The 21,294-nt window shown below is 40.3% G+C and overlaps 1 protein-coding gene and 1 long non-coding RNA gene across 2 annotated transcripts in view; both read left to right on the top strand.

The window, feature by feature from the left end:
• aldh6a1 (aldehyde dehydrogenase 6 family, member A1) overlaps positions 1-21,294 on the top strand; it is a 67,954-nt gene that overhangs the window by 3,886 nt on the left and 42,774 nt on the right. The window contains exons 5-7 of the mRNA XM_076272330.1: positions 1,137-1,215; positions 1,579-1,881; positions 6,684-6,805. Coding sequence (XP_076128445.1) covers positions 1,137-1,215; positions 1,579-1,881; positions 6,684-6,805 — 504 coding nt within the window. The remainder of the gene's footprint in view (positions 1-1,136; positions 1,216-1,578; positions 1,882-6,683; positions 6,806-21,294) is intronic.
• Positions 7,783-13,290, top strand: LOC143109643 (uncharacterized). The gene is made up of 6 exons (XR_012983923.1): positions 7,783-8,002; positions 8,396-8,427; positions 8,934-9,042; positions 11,486-11,650; positions 11,829-11,962; positions 13,227-13,290. It is a non-coding gene; the product is annotated as an uncharacterized LOC143109643 (long non-coding RNA).

Genomic DNA, 21,294 nt, shown 5'->3' with positions numbered 1-21,294 from the left:
ATAAGTGACTCTGTCATCGTGGTTTGTGTATGTCCCTATCACACATAAGTGACTGTCATCGTGGTTTAATACTAAGGGCCCTATCATGACATTCTAAAGTGCATCGTCACTCGTCAAAAGTCTATTCAAATTTAGTAGGATGTCCAGTTCACATTGGGAGGGGTTTCGTTCTAAAAAGTGGAGCGCATGGCGTAACAAGGTGTTCCTAGGTCTTTTAATCAGTCATATGGGTGTGTTTGGGGCATAACATCATTTTAAACCAATGAGAATGACATCGAATACCATCGAAAACATAGGCTGGAAAAAGCAAGACCTACCCTAATGTTGCTCAAATGACTGAATAAAACAACATTTATCCTGCAGAGGAGTTGCTTATATCTCGTGACAGTGCGTCTTCAGCTGTGCTCCATACGTGTCTCTCGCCTCTCCCCTAATCACTTTTAACCGTCATTACCAATTTGCAAATGATGGTGAATAACTTCTCATCATGAGATGTACAGTATTTCATAATATTTTTATTCTAATTATGTTTCCCATTGTAATCATGCAATTTGTAATGCTTGGCATAGACGTGCGCTGGTGTGCGTTCATGAATGATAGAAGGATGGTGCGTGCACCTGCCAATATGACTGTTGACATGCGCTCTTAAAATAGCATATGAACAACTCGCCATTGACTTCTGACCAGGTTTAGGTGGTGTATGATAGCGATTTTTAGACAACGCGCTAGGTCCCTCCCTAGGTTGTTAATTGCCACACCCCTGGGCGCAATGCTTAAAAAATAAACTTGCAAAATACCGAATTCAACTTTCCGCAGGTGAATAACGAGTATTACGCCATGCGCTGGTGACTCAAAATACAGCCCTAAGTGTCCAACATGCATTTATTTTGAATGCGTTAATACTTTAATATTGTTATATTATAATTCTAATAAAACTTCCTAACGCTGTATTCAGCCTAAGTGAGGCTAATCAATATCTACTTTCCTCGTCGTTGCTCTTCCAGTACTCGTAAAATGTGTGTATGTGACATTGTTTGTTCGTCTGTGTGTGTGTGTGTGTGTGTCTCCATGTCAGTGTTAGAGATTAATCTGATGTGCGTGTGTGTGTGTGTGTGTGTGTTTTTCTTGTCCTGCAGAAAGAGTTGGCCAAGTCCATTACGCTGGAGCAGGGCAAGACTCTGGCTGATGCCGAGGGAGACGTCTTCAGAGGCCTGCGTGAGTCTCGCTCAACCGCTCCTTTGTGCCTTCACTCACTAGTTCATTCATTCATTAATTCATTCATCCATCCATCCCTTCATCCACTCTGTCTCTTACTCATTCATTTGTTCACTCACTTGCTCAGTTAGATTAGAGTTTAGATATTCACTCAGTAATATATGACGTGAAATTAATCAGTAATTTAGATATTCGTGTTATGTATTAATTCTCTCTTTCTCTACTTTCTCTATCTTTTTTGTCTTTCTTTCTATTTCTCTTTCTTTCTTTCTTTCTTTCTTTCTTATTTCTTTCTTTCTCTCTTCTCTCTTTCTTTCTCTCTCTCTCTCTCTCCGTCCCCCCCTCTTTCTCTCCCCCCTTCAGAGGTGGTGGAGCATGCCTGCAGCATCACGTCGCTCATGCTGGGCGAGACCCTGCCTTCCATCACCAAGGACATGGACACCTACACGTACCGGTTGCCCATCGGCGTGTGCGCGGGCATCGCCCCCTTCAACTTCCCCGCCATGATCCCGTTGTGGATGTTCCCTATGGGCTTGGTATGTGGCAACACCTACCTGCTCAAGCCCTCGGAGCGCGTGCCCGGGTGCACCATGCTGCTGGCGCGGCTGCTGCAGGATGCCGGAGTGCCCGACGGTACCCTCAACATCATCCACGGACAGCACGCTGGTGAGTGTGCACACACACACGCACACACACACTCTAGGGCTGGGCGATATATCGGTATTACGACTATGACCGATATATTTTTGAAAACGATATGTAGTTGAGACAATATCGTAATACCGGTAATATTTCAAATAATGGGCCATTTTATCAAGCCACTTGCTCTTCTGTGTTCAGACCTGTCTTCAGACAGCCGCAGCTCTGCTCAACTGCGCCCCTTGCGTGTGCACGTTCTCCCTCGCAGCACTACAAACTTTCAAACATGACGGACACGGAGTCAGATTTTGTTCTGTGTGATCAGAGGTTGGTGCTGATGCCTATTTACGTCGGCACATCAACGGCTAGACCGAAAATTCTCGTTGTGAAATCAAAATTCCACTGGTGCTCCAAGCGGTTTTGTACACGCAGAACACTGTTTACAGCTCTTCGACTCACGGTAAAATGTCATTTTTGGTACATAGCCTAGCTAATTTAAATACACTTATGGATGCTTGCGTTTAGCGATATAGCAGATCTAACGCGGGGACTCGTGAGCAGTGTGGGGCATTAATTTTTATGATTCCCGAAACCCCATTCAATCGTGCATAGGGATTTTTTCTTACGAACCGGAACATGCAAAAATGGTAATCAACGCATACAAAATTATGGTAGCGTCTATCACACTCTTGATGAGTGACTCAGTTACGTTGTTTAAGTAGCCTAATTGTTTAAAACTATTTAATTGTTATCGATAGCAAGTCACACATGTCTAGGCCATCATAGGCTACATTTGCTTGTCATCTAGGCCCTATCAAACCTGCATTGTGTGACAAAACTGCAGGTTTTTTTCTGCAGTAGGCTACTGCAATATTTTTGTGCCCAAAATATTGCATTATGCAGTACAATGTAGGCCTGTGTTGTCAGTCAGGGTCGACTTATTGGTCTTTTGTTATTTGCACATCTTTATCAGAGCAGCTGTAGCCTACTATGCCTATTGGTATTGGTAGGCCTACAGTATGTTATTGTTAACACTTTTTTGCACAGCTGTGTTAGAGCAGTCTGAAATCATTATTAAAGCTGGTCGTGTTGTCATAATTGTCATGTTGAGTGAATACGAAACACTCTTTCTGTTTAAAATATCGATATATATTGTATATCACCAATCAGCCCCAAAATATCGGGATATCAGTTTTGGTCCATATCGCCCAGCCCTAACACACACACACACACACACACACACACGCACGCACCCAGACCCACACAAACACAGACGCACACCTGCATCAGGTTCACGTCTTCCCAAAGAGTCACTATAGTGTTCCCCAAAATAACTATGTAGCAATAATGTCATGTAGCAACCATAGTAAATGACAGAAATAGTTCAGTCTGTCCTTTATGTAGTGATTGTGGTCGTACTGTGCTTTTAGGTGATGGTAGTTGTGCAGTGCTTATAGGAGATGGTAGTTGTGCAGTGCTTATAGGAGATGGTAGTTGTGCAGTGCTTAAAGGAGATGGTAGTTGTGCAGTGCTTATTTAGTGATGGTAGTTGTGCAGTGCTTTTAGGAGATGGTAGTTGTGCAGTGCTTTTAGGAGATGGTAGTTGTGCAGTGCTTATAGGAGATGGTAGTTGTGCAGTGCTTATTTAGAGATGGTAGTTGTGCAGTGCTTATAGGAGATGGTAGTTGTGCAGTGCTTATTTAGTGATTGTAGTTGCGCAGTGCTTATTTAGTGATAGTAGTTGTGCAGTGCTTATTTAGGACCACCGATATATGGTCTGACCAGGAAACAGCAGACAACTTTGATTTCCAAACATGCTAAAATTTATGACGAGAAGCAAAACCTTTGCTTTGATCCACCACAAAGAGAAATCACTCCATCCAGTCCTTGTTACTGTCTGGCAAACACAGTGGTGTTGGGGATGTGTAGCTCACAAGCCATCTTGTGTGTTGCCAAATGTTTGAAGCAATGCTTTGTTGTCGGTTCATTACTTTGGCTTGACACAGCCAAAGGTCTTCTATCTGTTATTTTTAGTTTTGAGTCTTACTTATTTATTCATGTTTGCTTATAAAAAATAACAGACCAGTCGCAACATGGCCAAGTGCTGCAAAAGTATGGACATTTGGTTAAAAGTCGTGGTAACGCCTGGATGTTTTGCTTTGAGTGATTCATGCTTATAGTAGACAATGCATAAAAATGTGAAAGGTCAAAATGCCAGCAAAAATACACTGGCAAAACTATCGGAACGTCACCTATTTCCGCCCTTTTACATGTACGTGTCACTTAATATTCATTTGTCTACAAACCAAGACGGCGGATTCCTAAAGAAACGCAATCACCCACCCCATGAGTGTATCTAGATTAGCTATGTACCAAAAATTACATTTCACTGTGACTCGAAGAGCTGTAAACAGTTCTGTAAGGCTGCAAGTACAAATCTGCTTGGAGCTACAGTGGAATTTTGATTTCGCGACAAGAATTCTCGGCCTAACCGTTGATGTGCCGAGTGAGTGGGCGGAAATAGGGCACCCACCAGCCCAGCACCAAACTCCGAGCACAGTAAACAAAATCGAATTTTTAAAGCAATAAATTCTCCCGTTAAGAACCAAACCAGATTTTGTTCAAATCTACACACCTTTGGCTATGGGAAAATGTAAGGTTCATTTATCAAATGTTGTTTTGAAGTATTGCAAAACATCTTTGTTTTAGAATTTTCGAACGAAAGGGGCGGAAGTTGGTGCTTTTACCAAAGTTGGGGTCTTCATGAAAAAGTCAGGATGGGGTTTTGAATTTTTGAGTTTTTATTTGTTTTCCCTAGAGTTACAGTACAACGATAATTGAAAATCGCCTTGGGTGCTGGTTTACATCCGGAGTTAACTGCAACCAGGGATTGTAGATGCTCAGATGAACGCACATGTTTTGTTTTACATTTGTTGGTTGAACAAACATTTACACCCAAAGCAACCTGCAGTACGAGAAGACATTTTATATCAATGTGTGTACCAGTACTTCCTGGGTAGTTATTCACTCCTATTCCTATTTCCTTGACCAAGAAAAGCCAATGGTTCATTTTAAAATGTTTGTCTCTCTAGCACAATGTGCTTTTAAGGGAGAGGAAACTAACTGGTAATAATTGATGCTGCCATTATTGGGATTAATTATTAGTGAAGTATGGGTTACCAAGGAACCTGATACAGAGACTTGCTGATCTAGCTGAAGTCATGTGTTTAGAGCGTAGGACTAGGTTTAGGTGGGGACGCTAGGTACTAGTCGCCATCAATATTTTAGCGAACTCCTTTGTGCTATTTGTACTGATTCCAACGGACAGGATGACCGTAAAAGAAACACTGTAATTTGGTTGGCTGAAATCGAAGGGGGGTTATCTGACACGCGCAAGAGTGTCAAAGCATATACTTCACTTTGGTGGCCCTGGCAGAAAAGTGAGTGGGTGTGTTGGGTAGGTTAAGTTATCAGGGCTGTCTACCAATACACAACCCAAAAAAGGCCAGTGTAAAACATTTTAATATTCCCTTTGCCCTTCAGCATGTAGCCTACATTTGTGCCCCTTTTTGTGCTTTGCAGAACAGCTATGCCACCAAAGAACAAAAGGGACATAAAAAGCTTTTTCATTATAGAGTCTAAGTAGGCAAAATAACTAGCCAGCTTCCAAATGTGGACTCTACTGTGAAAATAGCATTAACTGTTAATAGTATGTGTTAACCAGGATATTGTCACAGCTAAACCTAGCTTCTGTAATCTTTCAATCAAGGTTGGAGTCATGTTGATTATGAGTGTGCAGCACGGACAGTCGCTTACAGCACAACAGAATAGAAGTCACAGAGTTACCATGTCACTGACTGTTAATTAGGCTACCATAAGTTAGAATCTTGCAGTTGCAATAAACAATGGATCTGAAACATTTTCCTGTTTCTATATTCTGTTTATGTAGGCTAATGTATTTGAGAATGTAGCTTACACAATGCAAAGAAATAAAAGATAAACTATGGTGCATTTCCATACTCAAAGAAATTAACGTGGCGAGACACTTATCTCTTCTATGACCCCAGAAAGATGATCTCTGACTTGTTTGTTTTTTGAACATTTATTTTATGTGATGTGATGTTACCTAAATTAGTTTTGAGGAAAAATAACCCACATATCGACATCGGTATCGGCTGATATCGGAATCGAAATTTGAGAGTTGGACAATATCGGCATATCGGATATCGGCAAAAAAGCCAATATCGGACATCCCTAGTATCAACTGCTTTCTGCACAACTAGGCCAACTCTCTCTGTGTCTTTCCATTCTACAAGGATACAAGGCACATTCCATCCAACTTTCTATCCATTCATCCTCTTCAAACCATTCACTCATCCACCCATTAAACTATCCATCAACATCCAATAAACAATCTGCTTATCAACATCTATTCAACTTTCTGTCTATCAACATCCATTACACTATCTACATTCAACTTTTAAACTATATACTCTGTATCAGGCTTTAAGCATACAATCTGGCTCTCTTAAGACTACAGATTCTGTTCGACTATTTCCTCTGCCCACAGCTGTTTCAAAATAAATGCCCTCACTACAATAATTCACTATTAAATAATTTAACTATTTAAACTACTCAACTATTTAACTGTTCAGACATTTCAACTGTCAGCTGTTATCAACTATGACTCCTGCCAACTGTTTCCAAATAAAAGTTTGTTTTGCATTTTATGTTAATATACAGTATGTTTATATTTTCATGCACTGGAAATTTCCTCAAAATTACATTTTCTAGTTAATGACTGCTGCTTTTTTCCCCCTCTCTGGCAGCTGTGAACTTTATCTGTGACCATCCTGCCATCAAGGCCATCAGCTTCGTGGGCTCCAACCAAGCCGGAGAGTACATCTACGAGAGGGGCTCCAAGAACGGCAAGAGGGTGCAGTCCAACATGGTGAGACCCCACTCCCACTGATGTGTTAGCATTAGTCCAATAAGGTGGATGTGTGTTCGCATTAGTAACATAAGGTGGATGTGTGTTAGCATTAGTAACATAAGGTCCCAGATAGCAAGAGGCTGGCGGACCACTGTCGGTCCATTGGGGGCATAGCTGGTGGTCCGCTGGCATTTTGCTCATCGGTTCTCTGGTGGTCCGCTGGCGGGTTGCAGACAAATTGGCCAATATTTTGCCACTATTGATCTAAAATCTTTTTCATTTGTTTAGTTATACTCCATATATAATTATATTAACTTTTCTTAATATTCATGACAAGAGATGGTGGTCCAACGGTGGACCACAAGTGGCACGCCACCGGCGGCATACCACCAGCAGTCCGCTATCTGTCAATCTGATTTTGCTATCTGGGTTTGATGTGTGTTACATTAGTCACATAAAGTGGGTGCGTGTTAGCATTAGCAACATAAGGTGGATGTGTTACATTAATCCCATAAGATGGATGTGTGTTAGCATTAGATCAGATATTTGTAGCATTAGCCTCCACTCAGACAGATGCTGTAACTATGTGTAGCAATAACTCCTCCTCAGGCAGAAGTGTGTAGCATTAGCCTTAGGCGTGTGTGTGTGTGTGTGTGTGTGTGTGTGTGTGTGTGTGTGTGTGTGTGTGTGTGTGTGTGTGTGTGTGTGTGTGTGTGTGTGTGTGTGTGTGTGTGTGTGTGTGTGTGTGTGTGTGTGTGTGCTTGTCTTTATCACAAAATGGGGACTTCGACCTGACAAAGTAGTCACGGGGTGGGGACCGCTGGAATGGTGGGGACTTACACTTGGTCCCCATTATGTTTTTCCTTTAGATGAGCCTAGAACAACATTGCCAACTGCCTAGATACAAAATTTTAGGTTGGCCTATATGTCATGAAATTTTGAAAATGTGTGTTTTGTGTGTGTTTTGGGGTGCTCAGTACCGCCAACCCATGACCAGACACTGTAACTGCATATCTCTCTCACACACACACACATATGGACATCTACCAATCAGATCCGAGAAATCAGAATATGCAAATGAGTAGATCGCATCATCGAAAGACCGCCAGAAAACCAAAAGCAGAAGAAGAAGCATCCACCATTTTGGGAACAGCGATATTTTTTCTACAGATCTTTACTATTTTATGGAACATCATCCAACTTCACAGATAAAAAGTAAGTTTAATTAAATTGCGAGAGTAAATGTTAATTGTAGATTGTCAAATAACAATGCATGCCTAACTGCTGTAAGTGTTAATGTTCAGGGTCAAGGGGAGCACATGTAGCAGCAAGTAGCCTAGCTTATAGCTAAATTGCATGTTAAGATGGTTGCCCTATCATTGAGAGTAGCATGGTGAATTCTTTAATTATGCACTTGTATAATATGGGTAAAATGAGTTATGAATGCTGGAATAAAGTTCTTGATAGTATTCTATGTGCATGTAGATATCACACTTCTCATACCTAGTTTTGACATTACAAAAAAGGTAAGTTAAGTATAACTTTGCATTCAGAAAATGTAATGTTATCAGACTTCATTTGACTAATCGTCTTTTTCTCAAACTTCAGAGGAAGGACAACCATGCCAGCAGCAACAAAAGGTAAATACCTATTACTACAGCATATTGTATCAGTTTATACACATTAAGTCGAAATGTTTGAACAAAGAAAAAACAAATGAGGGCGAGGGAAGTCAAAAGGCTACATAATGCATGGTGGGCTTGCTTCAGTAGATGTCAGGTCTTTTTTATCTGTAGGCAGTTTCAAAGCAGTTGGTAAACGCTAGTTGTGGTTGTTAAATTTGACTACGTAAATATTGTGTTTGTTTTTATGCCTTACTCCTAAGACATACTTTCACAAAACCTGGTGTTATATTGGTTAAACTAACACCACGTTTGTAGTTGCTAGCACATTATGCTAGGCAGCTCATATGCAAAGATGGCTAAGTAAATTGTAAAAGTGAGCCAGCATAATGTGCTAGCAATTACGAATTTGGTGCACATTGAGTTAGCAACAGTTCATTTCCCTTGAAGGAATAACTTCTGCTGTCCAAATGTGGTAAACTGACACGATACAAATCGTTTAATATAAATGTCTTCATTTACAGATTAACATGCTACAACGAAGACAAAATCCCATGCGCGAAGCATGTGACCATGCACGTAATTGCAGAGACACTGAAATGCTGGAAGCTAAGTTCATTAGCCCTAAAAAAGGTATGTAATATTTTAAACCGGAAACAGCAGGAAAACAGAAATGTTTGCTAACAGCTCAGAACTCTGTAAAAGATGTTCAGTTGTGTCTTGAGATCTACTTATTCCTCCACAAGGCGCTATTTTAAAAACTAGCTTCAGGCAGGCAGTGTCATATTCAAGTTCACAGACTACAGCAATTTGTTTGTTCAAGTAATTCTGCGCTGGTTTTGAGTTGTGTAGGTTGCAGTATAAAGTGAGAGTGTTATCATGTACAAGTGTTGAGAGTTCGCCGACATGCTGCAAACATTTAACATATGTCCCCGCTCGATAGTGGTAAGAATATGCTTAATTTATGTGTCAGCCTGTGTGCTGTTTGTTTACACTGAGCAAAGGTCACAGTCATTTGCGTGTGAACAGTAAGACTCAACCGTGGATAAATTCGGCGTTAACAAATGGTCTCCTTCACATGCGGTGAAGGCATAGCACAGACAAGCTCACAAGACGCTGTGAACTTTTGTCTTACACTTTGGTCGTTCGCATGTTTGTTTGATGTGTAAAGGCGACGTGATGTCGGGTATTACATTCACATCAAGCCAGAGGTAATCATGCATGCCTGTGTATGCGCGTGACTACATGTTTATTTACTGGTTTGACTAAGATTTGCAGTCAGGACGCTTTCTTGCTTGTTAATGTAGGCTACACCTGTTGAGAGTTCGCCTACATGCTGCAAAAACATGTCCCCGCTATTGGTAAGAAATATGCTTAATGTTTCAGTCTTGTGCGCTGTTTTTGGATACTGAGCAAAAGTCACAGTAATTTACGTGTTAACAGCAAGTAATTCAAACTGAACCGTGGATAAATTCGGCTTTAACAAAGTCGTTGTCTCGTTCACATGCGTTGAAGGCATACGTTGTACGTCAATGTTGCAATACATTTCAAGGAGCTGCATGAATAACGGAAGGCGTGAATGAAGTGGCCACTGTATGTAGCACAGACGAGCTCTCAAGAAGACGCTGTAAACTTTTTGTCGAACACTTTGGTGGTCGGCAGGTTTGTTTCATAGATGTGTAAATGCTGGCGACGTGATGTATATAATCACTTGTAGACATCACACCAGTCATGCCTGTGTAGCAGCTACAGTAGGCTATGCTCGTGGCTACGTTTATTTAGTGGAAATTTGAGTAAGATTTGCAGTCAGGACACGATTTCTTGCTTGTTCATGCTCAAGATTAGAAAATAATGCGTATTATCGTGTGCTTTGAAGTGTTACTTTTAAACATGGAGTGAAGATGGCTTGATTCAAAGATTATGTTTCAAGAGATTGTGGACTTTAGCTTAGGCCATCGATAACAGTATTAATATACTGCAAAACTGCTGCTTATCTAATACAATCTAACCAAGTGTTATTAATCTTATATCAAGATCAGAAACTATATGCCTTGGTATTGTTTTCAGTATAATGAGTTATACAGAGTATCTAGACCCCTCTAGTTTCTGATCTTGAGGGTTCCCTCTCAGTAACAACGTGAACAATGCACACCACACACTCACCAACCAATCCTGAACAGTTCGGACAGTGTATGACATCTAGGTGTAGATGTGAAATGTACAAAGTGTATGACATCTAGGTGTAGATGTGAAAAAGTTAACTTTCAGTTCAAAAGCAGCGGTAGCATAGGCTAGTGTTGTTCAACAATGAGCTAGGTTAATAGATGGAAGCAACACAAATAGCAAGGGATCTTCAAATTAAAGTTACAACGATATCTGTGCCTTAGGCAGAAGGGATACTGTCTATGTACACATCTGACTGTTTGAAAATGACAGCGCAAATGCGCACTTCTCACTCTCCACACATGCATTTCTCATGGTAAATGTTTGTCTATGCTTCCCCTCCAGATTGAATTTTACATTACATTTACGAGATCTTAGCATTGAGGCAGATATAGAATGATCAAGCCAAATAACAGGCCATGATGAATGCTCTGCAAATAGGCTAAAATAAATCAACTGATGTACCCTATTTAGATGTGTTGAATTTTTTTGTATGCACACTTTTCCCTATGAGAAACTTTACTAGTAGGCTACTGGCAATAATTCAAAACTACTTTCACCTCTGCTTTTACATGCAAATTTAAAATAGAAACCACTTGTGAATAACCAAGATTTTTTTCATGCGGGTATAATTTACAGGGATTGGACTGGTATGATTTATCATAGCCTACTTTATCATACTGGCATGATTTAAAACATAGGGTGAAAGTGAGAATTCATGAAGCACTTTTGAGAAAATGTCAAAATATTGAGATATATATTCTATATTGTCAAATAGACTAAAAATATTGCAATATTATTTTTAGCCATATCGCCCAGCCCTAACTGGTTCCTGATTTAAGGCCTAAGTTTATATGCTCATGTATGCTGATGAAGTTTTTTGTACATTTCTGACCCACATTCTGTTTTTCAGGCCGTGATGTGTCTTTACCTTAGCACCATTCCAGCAGGGTGATTTCGTGGTTGAATACAGAGGAGTAATCATTGATGCAGTAGAAGCTCAGCATAGGAGGAAAATCTACCATAAAGCTTGCTGTGTCTTTTTGTTTGACTTTAAATGGAAAGGCAAATGGTGGTGGTAAGTTTTAGGCTAATAGGTAAAGTGCTACTGCCAGTTCCAGAGGTCTTACTAAATGTACTAACTGGATTAAAAAAAACTGTAAAACTCTTAGGGCGTTAGAAAATGAGCCTATTTCTCAAAAAATTGGAGTGTTCCTTCAAAAAATTGCTCTTGTTGATTTTAATGCATTTTCCAGCATTGACGCAGCATTGGAAGACAACAGTCTTGGGAGATTGGTGAATGATGACCATAAGACTCCTAATTGCCGCATGAAGTTAATTGAGGTTGATGGTAAACCACATCTCTGTTTGTTGGCCATGGAGAAATGAGGTGAGATCTAGCAGCGTTAGCAATTTCTGTTTAAAATAATAACTTTATTAGATTTAAATTAGAATAATAGCTTTCTTCGATTTCTGTGTACTGCTTTTCAGTTTACAAACACCTGTACTTTGCTTGCATGGTTTTATTAATCACTGTCCCAACCTGTGAGTGATCCCTTTCTTAGTTAGCGTGCTTCCATCCAACTTGCTAATGCACATTTTATCTATTCGAATGGAAACAACGTGAAATGCACATCAAAATTTTGAATGCGCATCAATATTTGATTTGCTAGAGGGGGGGTGGATCCACTCTCGATGCGCATAAGGTATAATGCGAATAAAGTTGATGGAAACAGTTTATTCGCATTGCGTTATGTAACCTTCAGAGAATCTCAGCCATCTCTGGCGCTTCCCCAACATTAGGCAACTTAATGTGCTCTCTTGCTTGTTCCTGTAGAATAAAACAAATTGAATTCACACATCGGTGCACAGTTGTTTTGCTGACGCCAAAGTTTTCAATAACAACTCTGTATTCGGCACACGTCGCAAGTTTATGCAACATGCCATTCCTGTAGAAAACCTGTAGCCCAATTAAATGCCTGCAGGTATGACTGCTTTAACAATAGAATGATAGGGTAAAATATCATTCCTGAATACTGAATATCATAATATATTAGCCTAAAATTAATGTGCAGTAAGCAGAATGTAGGCATGGCTGCATGTGACATTTCTACAGATCAGAATGATATATGCCTAACAACTGTTTTGAGTTAAGGCTATAGTTAAGCTTATTGAACACAGACATTTACATCGATAGTCTGGTGTTATAATTTATTTGCCTCGGGTGTACTGTGGAGTGGGTAAGACTGTTTTTAGTGGCAGGCTAACACATACTGATCACTTGCGCTAGCCTAGCACCTGCGAACTCTGCAACTAGAACTATTCTACCTCAGCTTGCTATGCATTGTCATTATTGAAGTTGAGTATGTTTGTGTGTAGGGTTTGTAGGTTTTTTAAGATTTCTTTCACTTAGTCCCCACAACTAATGCTTTATCCTTTCTTAACTTGCTTCTAATTATCATATTGAAGTCAGGTTTGTGTGTAGGGCCTTCATGGTTTCTTGCATCCGGTCCCTATAACTCATGTTAAATAAAATAATGAAAGATGGCAATCTAAGTGCAAGGTGAAAGTGTTTAGAAGGTTGTTATGACTGACGGTCTATTTATAAGGTACACGTTAACACTTTGTGCCCATGTCTTTCTCTTCTTATCAAGGGTGAGGCTGCCACTTGCAGCTTGGAAAATGTGCCTTCTACCAGTGACCTCCCAACATCTGCCACTCAGGTAACATAATCAGTCTTTGCCTGTTGTGGAAATAGTATTGTGAAGCAGAATTTGACGGTCATTAGGTAGGCTAGGGCCACAGTAATAGCGCTGGTGCTTACACCTCATGTGAAACTAGTTTGTCCAGCTATCGTTCTGCTCACTTTAACATAACTCCTGGAGCTGTATGTAAACTATTGCTAACTAGCTAGTTAGCCACTAATTTGAATTACATCATACTAGGAGAGAGAAAATGCCAGGCAGAAAGTAACCATTCTTGTCATCTCATGAGAGAGGCTGCTTGTATGTCTGTTAGCACTACTTTGCTAGCCTAAGTAACATTAGCAATGGGTACAGTTTATAGCATACATGCACTGTTTTAAAAAAAGATACAAATCTAAGTGCAAGGTGAAGGTGTTTAGAAGGTTGTTATGACTGACGGTCTATTCATAGGGTACATGTTAACACTTTGTGCACATGTATTTCTCTTCTTATCAAGGGTGAGGATGCCACTTGCAGCCTGGAAAATGTGCCTTCTAGCAGTGACCTCCCAACATGTGCCACTCAGGTAACATAATCATGATGTGTCTGTTAGCACTACGTAGCCAGCCTAAGTAACGTAACCTTTGGGTACAGTTTATAGCATACAATTTCTTCCCCTTTGTCTTACAATATATGTAGTCTTTGCTTTCACTTGATTCCAACAACTGATATATCCTATTGAAGCTGAGAGTAGGCCAGGGCTTTTTGAATTCTATCAATTGGTCCCCACAACTGATGTTTTATCCTACCTCACTTTGATTCTAACTGTTTTATTGAAGTGAAGTGTGTGTAGGACCGCTTGAGATGCCTTTAGTTGGTCCCCACAACTTTGTGTGTGTAGGACCTTTTCATTTGGTCCCCACAACTGATGTTTTATCCTACCTCACTTTGATTTTAACTGTTTTATTGAAGTGAAGTGTGTGTAGGACCGCTTGAGATGCCTTTAGTTGGTCCCCACAACTTTGTGTGTGTAGGACTTTTTCAATTGGTTCCCACAACTCATGTTTTATCCTACCTCACTTTGATTCTAACTGTTTTATTGAAGTGAAGTGTGTGTAGGACCGCTTGAGATGCCTTTAGTTGGTCCCCACAACTTTGTGTGTGTAGGACTTTTTCAATTGGTCCCCACAAGTGATGTTTTTACAGTCCCTCAATTTTAAGTGTTTGGCAGTAGCTGAGTGTATTCTGTGCCTTTTCAAAGGGGTGGGTCAGGATTCTAGACATAGAACCTCATTTTCAAGTTAGCAAGTGTGATATTTATCAGTGGAGACTGTTTTCAGCACGTTTTATCCAGTCCTTCTAGTTGCAGAGTTGCAAGTCAACAGTATGTGTTAGCCTGCCACTAAAAACAGTCTTACCCACTCCACAGTGCACCCGAGGCATATCAATTATAACACCAGACTATCGATGTAAATGTCTGTGTTGATAGAATACTGTTAGAAATAAAATTACCCTTGCATTGCATTGCAATAGTTATACTTTGTTCCCTGAAGTTGGTAGTAGGCATATAAGCAACGGCAGCGGCAGCGGCGGACTGATATTACCTAGGCTACTACTAGGTGTCCCGATTGGAGTGCGCTTCTCTGTTTACTTTTTGGCGCAGTACTACTAACCAGAGCAAGTAAAATTCTGCCGCTGCTTAGAAACTAGTCCCTCAAAATGTAATGCGATCATTTAAAATGCAAGGATAGAATAATGTTAGAAATAAAACTATCAACACAGACATTTACATCGAAAGTCTGGCGTTATAATTTATTTGCCTCGGGTGTACTGTGGAGTGGGTAAGACTGTTTTTAGTGGCAGGCTAACACATACGGATGACTTGCGCTAGCCTAGCACCTGCGAACTCTGCAACTAGAAGGACTGGATGAAATATGTTTAAAACGGTCTCCACTGATAAATATCACACTTGCTAACTTGGAAATGAAGGTCCTATGTCCAAAATCCTGAACCACACCTTTAAATTCCTTTGTATGGTCTTCACAACTGATCATTTATTCTACCTCAGCTTGCTATGCATTGTCATTATTGAAGTTGAGTATGTTTGTGCGTAGGGTTTGTAGGTTTTTTAAGATTTCTTTCACTTAGTCCCCACAACTAATGCTTTATCCTTTCTTAACTTGCTTCTAATTATCATATTGAAGTCAGGTTTGTGTGTAGGGCCTTCATGGTTTCTTGCACCCGGTCCCTATAACTCATGTTAAATAAAATAATGAAAGATGGCAATCTAAGTGCAAGGTGTTTAGAAGGTTGTTATGACTGACGGTCTATTTATAAGGTACACGTTAACACTTTGTGCCCATGTCTTTCTCTTCTTATCAAGGGTGAGGATGCCACTTGCAGCCTGGAAAATGTGTCTTCTACCAGTGACCTCCCAACATCTGCCACTCAGGTAACATAATCAGTCTTTGCCTGTTGTGGAAATAGTATTGTGAAGCAGAATTTGACGGTCATTAGGTAGGCTAGGGCCACAGTAATAGCGCTGGTGCTTACACCTCATGTGAAACTAGTTTGTCCAGCTATCGTTCTGCTCACTGTAACATAACTCCTGGAGCTGTATGTAAACTATTGCTAACTAGCTAGTTAGCCACTAATTTGAATTACATGCAACTTTTACTGCATCATACTAGGAGAGAGAAAATGCCAGGCAGAAAGTAACCATTCTTGTCATCTCATGAGAGAGGCTGCTTGTATGTCTGTTAGCACTACTTTGCTAGCCTAAGTAACATTAGCAATGGGTACAGTTTATAGCATACATGCACTGTTTTAAAAAAAGATACAAATCTAAGTGCAAGGTGAAGGTGTTTAGAAGGTTGTTATGACTGACGGTCTATTCATAGGGTACATGTTAACACTTTGTGCACATGTATTTCTCTTCTTATCAAGGGTGAGGATGCCACTTGCAGCCTGGAAAATGTGCCTTCTAGCAGTGACCTCCCAACATGTGCCACTCAGGTAACATAATCATGATGTGTCTGTTAGCACTACGTAGCCAGCCTAAGTAACGTAACCTTTGGGTACAGTTTATAGCATACAATTTCTTCCCCTTTGTCTTACAATATATGTAGTCTTTGCTTTCACTTGATTCCAACAACTGATATATCCTATTGAAGCTGAGAGTAGGCCAGGGCTTTTTGAATTCTATCAATTGGTCCCCACAACTGATGTTTTATCCTACCTCACTTTGATTCTAACTGTTTTATTGAAGTGAAGTGTGTGTAGGACCGCTTGAGATGCCTTTAGTTGGTCCCCACAACTTTGTGTGTGTAGGACTTTTTCAATTGGTCCCCACAACTCATGTTTTATCCTACCTGAATTTGATTCTATCTGTTTTATTGAAGTGAAGTGTGTGTAGGACCGCTTGAGATGCCTTTAGTTGGTCCCCACAACTTTGTGTGTGTAGGACTTTTTCAATTGGTTCCCACAACTCATGTTTTATCCTACCTCACTTTGATTCTAACTGTTTTATTGAAGTGAAGTGTGTGTAGGACCGCTTGAGATGCCTTTAGTTGGTCCCCACAACTTTGTGTGTGTAGGACTTTTTCAATTGGTCCCCACAAGTGATGTTTTTACAGTCCCTCAATTTTAAGTGTTTGGCAGTAGCTGAGTGTATTCTGTGCCTTTTCAAAGGGGTGGGTCAGGATTCTAGACATAGAACCTCATTTTCAAGTTAGCAAGTGTGATATTTATCAGTGGAGACTGTTTTCAGCACGTTTTATCCAGTCCTTCTAGTTGCAGAGTTGCAAGTCAACAGTATGTGTTAGCCTGCCACTAAAAACAGTCTTACCCACTCCACAGTGCACCCGAGGCATATCAATTATAACACCAGACTATCGATGTAAATGTCTGTGTTGATAGAATACTGTTAGAAATAAAATTACCCTTGCATTGCATTGCAATAGTTATACTTTGTTCCCTGAAGTTGGTAGTAGGCATATAAGCAACGGCAGCGGCAGCGGCGGACTGATATTACCTAGGCTACTACTAGGTGTCCCGATTGGAGTGCGCTTCTCTGTTTACTTTTTGGCGCAGTACTACTAACCAGAGCAAGTAAAATTCTGCCGCTGCTTAGAAACTAGTCCCTCAAAATGTAATGCGATCATTTAAAATGCAAGGATAGAATAATGTTAGAAATAAAACTATCAACACAGACATTTACATCGAAAGTCTGGCGTTATAATTTATTTGCCTCGGGTGTACTGTGGAGTGGGTAAGACTGTTTTTAGTGGCAGGCTAACACATACGGATGACTTGCGCTAGCCTAGCACCTGCGAACTCTGCAACTAGAAGGACTGGATGAAATATGTTTAAAACGGTCTCCACTGATAAATATCACACTTGCTAACTTGGAAATGAAGGTCCTATGTCCAAAATCCTGAACCACACCTTTAAATTCCTTTGTATGGTCTTCACAACTGATCATTTATTCTACCTCAGCTTGCTATGCATTGTCATTATTGAAGTTGAGTATGTTTGTGCGTAGGGTTTGTAGGTTTTTTAAGATTTCTTTCACTTAGTCCCCACAACTAATGCTTTATCCTTTCTTAACTTGCTTCTAATTATCATATTGAAGTCAGGTTTGTGTGTAGGGCCTTCATGGTTTCTTGCACCCGGTCCCTATAACTCATGTTAAATAAAATAATGAAAGATGGCAATCTAAGTGCAAGGTGTTTAGAAGGTTGTTATGACTGACGGTCTATTTATAAGGTACACGTTAACACTTTGTGCCCATGTCTTTCTCTTCTTATCAAGGGTGAGGATGCCACTTGCAGCCTGGAAAATGTGTCTTCTACCAGTGACCTCCCAACATCTGCCACTCAGGTAACATAATCAGTCTTTGCCTGTTGTGGAAATAGTATTGTGAAGCAGAATTTGACGGTCATTAGGTAGGCTAGGGCCACAGTAATAGCGCTGGTGCTTACACCTCATGTGAAACTAGTTTGTCCAGCTATCGTTCTGCTCACTGTAACATAACTCCTGGAGCTGTATGTAAACTATTGCTAACTAGCTAGTTAGCCACTAATTTGAATTACATGCAACTTTTACTGCATCATACTAGGAGAGAGAAAATGCCAGGCAGAAAGTAACCATTCTTGTCATCTCATGAGAGAGGCTGCTTGTATGTCTGTTAGCACTACTTTGCTAGCCTAAGTAACATTAGCAATGGGTACAGTTTATAGCATACATGCACTGTTTTAAAAAAAGATACAAATCTAAGTGCAAGGTGAAGGTGTTTAGAAGGTTGTTATGACTGACGGTCTATTCATAGGGTACATGTTAACACTTTGTGCACATGTATTTCTCTTCTTATCAAGGGTGAGGATGCCACTTGCAGCCTGGAAAATGTGCCTTCTAGCAGTGACCTCCCAACATGTGCCACTCAGGTAACATAATCATGATGTGTCTGTTAGCACTACGTAGCCAGCCTAAGTAACGTAACCTTTGGGTACAGTTTATAGCATACAATTTCTTCCCCTTTGTCTTACAATATATGTAGTCTTTGCTTTCACTTGATTCCAACAACTGATATATCCTATTGAAGCTGAGAGTAGGCCAGGGCTTTTTGAATTCTATCAATTGGTCCCCACAACTGATGTTTTATCCTACCTCACTTTGATTCTAACTGTTTTATTGAAGTGAAGTGTGTGTAGGACCGCTTGAGATGCCTTTAGTTGGTCCCCACAACTTTGTGTGTGTAGGACTTTTTCAATTGGTCCCCACAACTCATGTTTTATCCTACCTGAATTTGATTCTATCTGTTTTATTGAAGTGAAGTGTGTGTAGGACCGCTTGAGATGCCTTTAGTTGGTCCCCACAACTTTGTGTGTGTAGGACTTTTTCAATTGGTTCCCACAACTCATGTTTTATCCTACCTCACTTTGATTCTAACTGTTTTATTGAAGTGAAGTGTGTGTAGGACCGCTTGAGATGCCTTTAGTTGGTCCCCACAACTTTGTGTGTGTAGGACTTTTTCAATTGGTCCCCACAAGTGATGTTTTTACAGTCCCTCAATTTTAAGTGTTTGGCAGTAGCTGAGTGTATTCTGTGCCTTTTCAAAGGGGTGGGTCAGGATTCTAGACATAGAACCTCATTTTCAAGTTAGCAAGTGTGATATTTATCAGTGGAGACTGTTTTCAGCACGTTTTATCCAGTCCTTCTAGTTGCAGAGTTGCAAGTCAACAGTATGTGTTAGCCTGCCACTAAAAACAGTCTTACCCACTCCACAGTGCACCCGAGGCATATCAATTATAACACCAGACTATCGATGTAAATGTCTGTGTTGATAGAATACTGTTAGAAATAAAATTACCCTTGCATTGCATTGCAATAGTTATACTTTGTTCCCTGAAGTTGGTAGTAGGCATATAAGCAACGGCAGCGGCAGCGGCGGACTGATATTACCTAGGCTACTACTAGGTGTCCCGATTGGAGTGCGCTTCTCTGTTTACTTTTTGGCGCAGTACTACTAACCAGAGCAAGTAAAATTCTGCCGCTGCTTAGAAACTAGTCCCTCAAAATGTAATGCGATCATTTAAAATGCAAGGATAGAATAATGTTAGAAATAAAACTATCAACACAGACATTTACATCGAAAGTCTGGCGTTATAATTTATTTGCCTCGGGTGTACTGTGGAGTGGGTAAGACTGTTTTTAGTGGCAGGCTAACACATACGGATGACTTGCGCTAGCCTAGCACCTGCGAACTCTGCAACTAGAAGGACTGGATGAAATATGTTTAAAACGGTCTCCACTGATAAATATCACACTTGCTAACTTGGAAATGAAGGTCCTATGTCCAAAATCCTGAACCACACCTTTAAATTCCTTTGTATGGTCTTCACAACTGATCATTTATTGTACCTCAGCTTGCTATGCATTGTCATTATTGAAGTTGAGTATGTTTGTGCGTAGGGTTTGTAGGTTTTTTAAGATTTCTTTCACTTAGTCCCCACAACTAATGCTTTATCCTTTCTTAACTTGCTTCTAATTATCATATTGAAGTCAGGTTTGTGTGTAGGGCCTTCATGGTTTCTTGCACCCGGTCCCTATAACTCATGTTAAATAAAATAATGAAAGATGGCAATCTAAGTGCAAGGTGTTTAGAAGGTTGTTATGACTGACGGTCTATTTATAAGGTACACGTTAACACTTTGTGCCCATGTCTTTCTCTTCTTATCAAGGGTGAGGATGCCACTTGCAGCCTGGAAAATGTGTCTTCTACCAGTGACCTCCCAACATCTGCCACTCAGGTAACATAATCAGTCTTTGCCTGTTGTGGAAATAGTATTGTGAAGCAGAATTTGACGGTCATTAGGTAGGCTAGGGCCACAGTAATAGCGCTGGTGCTTACACCTCATGTGAAACTAGTTTGTCCAGCTATCGTTCTGCTCACTGTAACATAACTCCTGGAGCTGTATGTAAACTATTGCTAACTAGCTAGTTAGCCACTAATTTGAATTACATGCAACTTTTACTGCATCATACTAGGAGAGAGAAAATGCCAGGCAGAAAGTAACCATTCTTGTCATCTCATGAGAGAGGCTGCTTGTATGTCTGTTAGCACTACTTTGCTAGCCTAAGTAACATTAGCAATGGGTACAGTTTATAGCATACATGCACTGTTTTAAAAAAAGATACAAATCTAAGTGCAAGGTGAAGGTGTTTAGAAGGTTGTTATGACTGACGGTCTATTCATAGGGTACATGTTAACACTTTGTGCACATGTATTTCTCTTCTTATCAAGGGTGAGGATGCCACTTGCAGCCTGGAAAATGTGCCTTCTAGCAGTGACCTCCCAACATGTGCCACTCAGGTAACATAATCATGATGTGTCTGTTAGCACTACGTAGCCAGCCTAAGTAACGTAACCTTTGGGTACAGTTTATAGCATACAATTTCTTCCCCTTTGTCTTACAATATATGTAGTCTTTGCTTTCACTTGATTCCAACAACTGATATATCCTATTGAAGCTGAGAG

The sequence above is a fragment of the Alosa pseudoharengus genome, unplaced genomic scaffold (assembly GCF_046254945.1).
Source record: "Alosa pseudoharengus isolate Yale_2024_CS ecotype anadromous, Long Island Sound unplaced genomic scaffold, YU_APseudo_1.1 YU_APseudo_1.1_scf_7, whole genome shotgun sequence".
NCBI classification, from domain to species: domain Eukaryota; kingdom Metazoa; phylum Chordata; class Actinopteri; order Clupeiformes; family Clupeidae; genus Alosa; species Alosa pseudoharengus.
The sequence above is the reverse complement of the archived record's forward strand: the minus strand, read 5'-3'. Positions and strand labels throughout refer to the sequence as shown.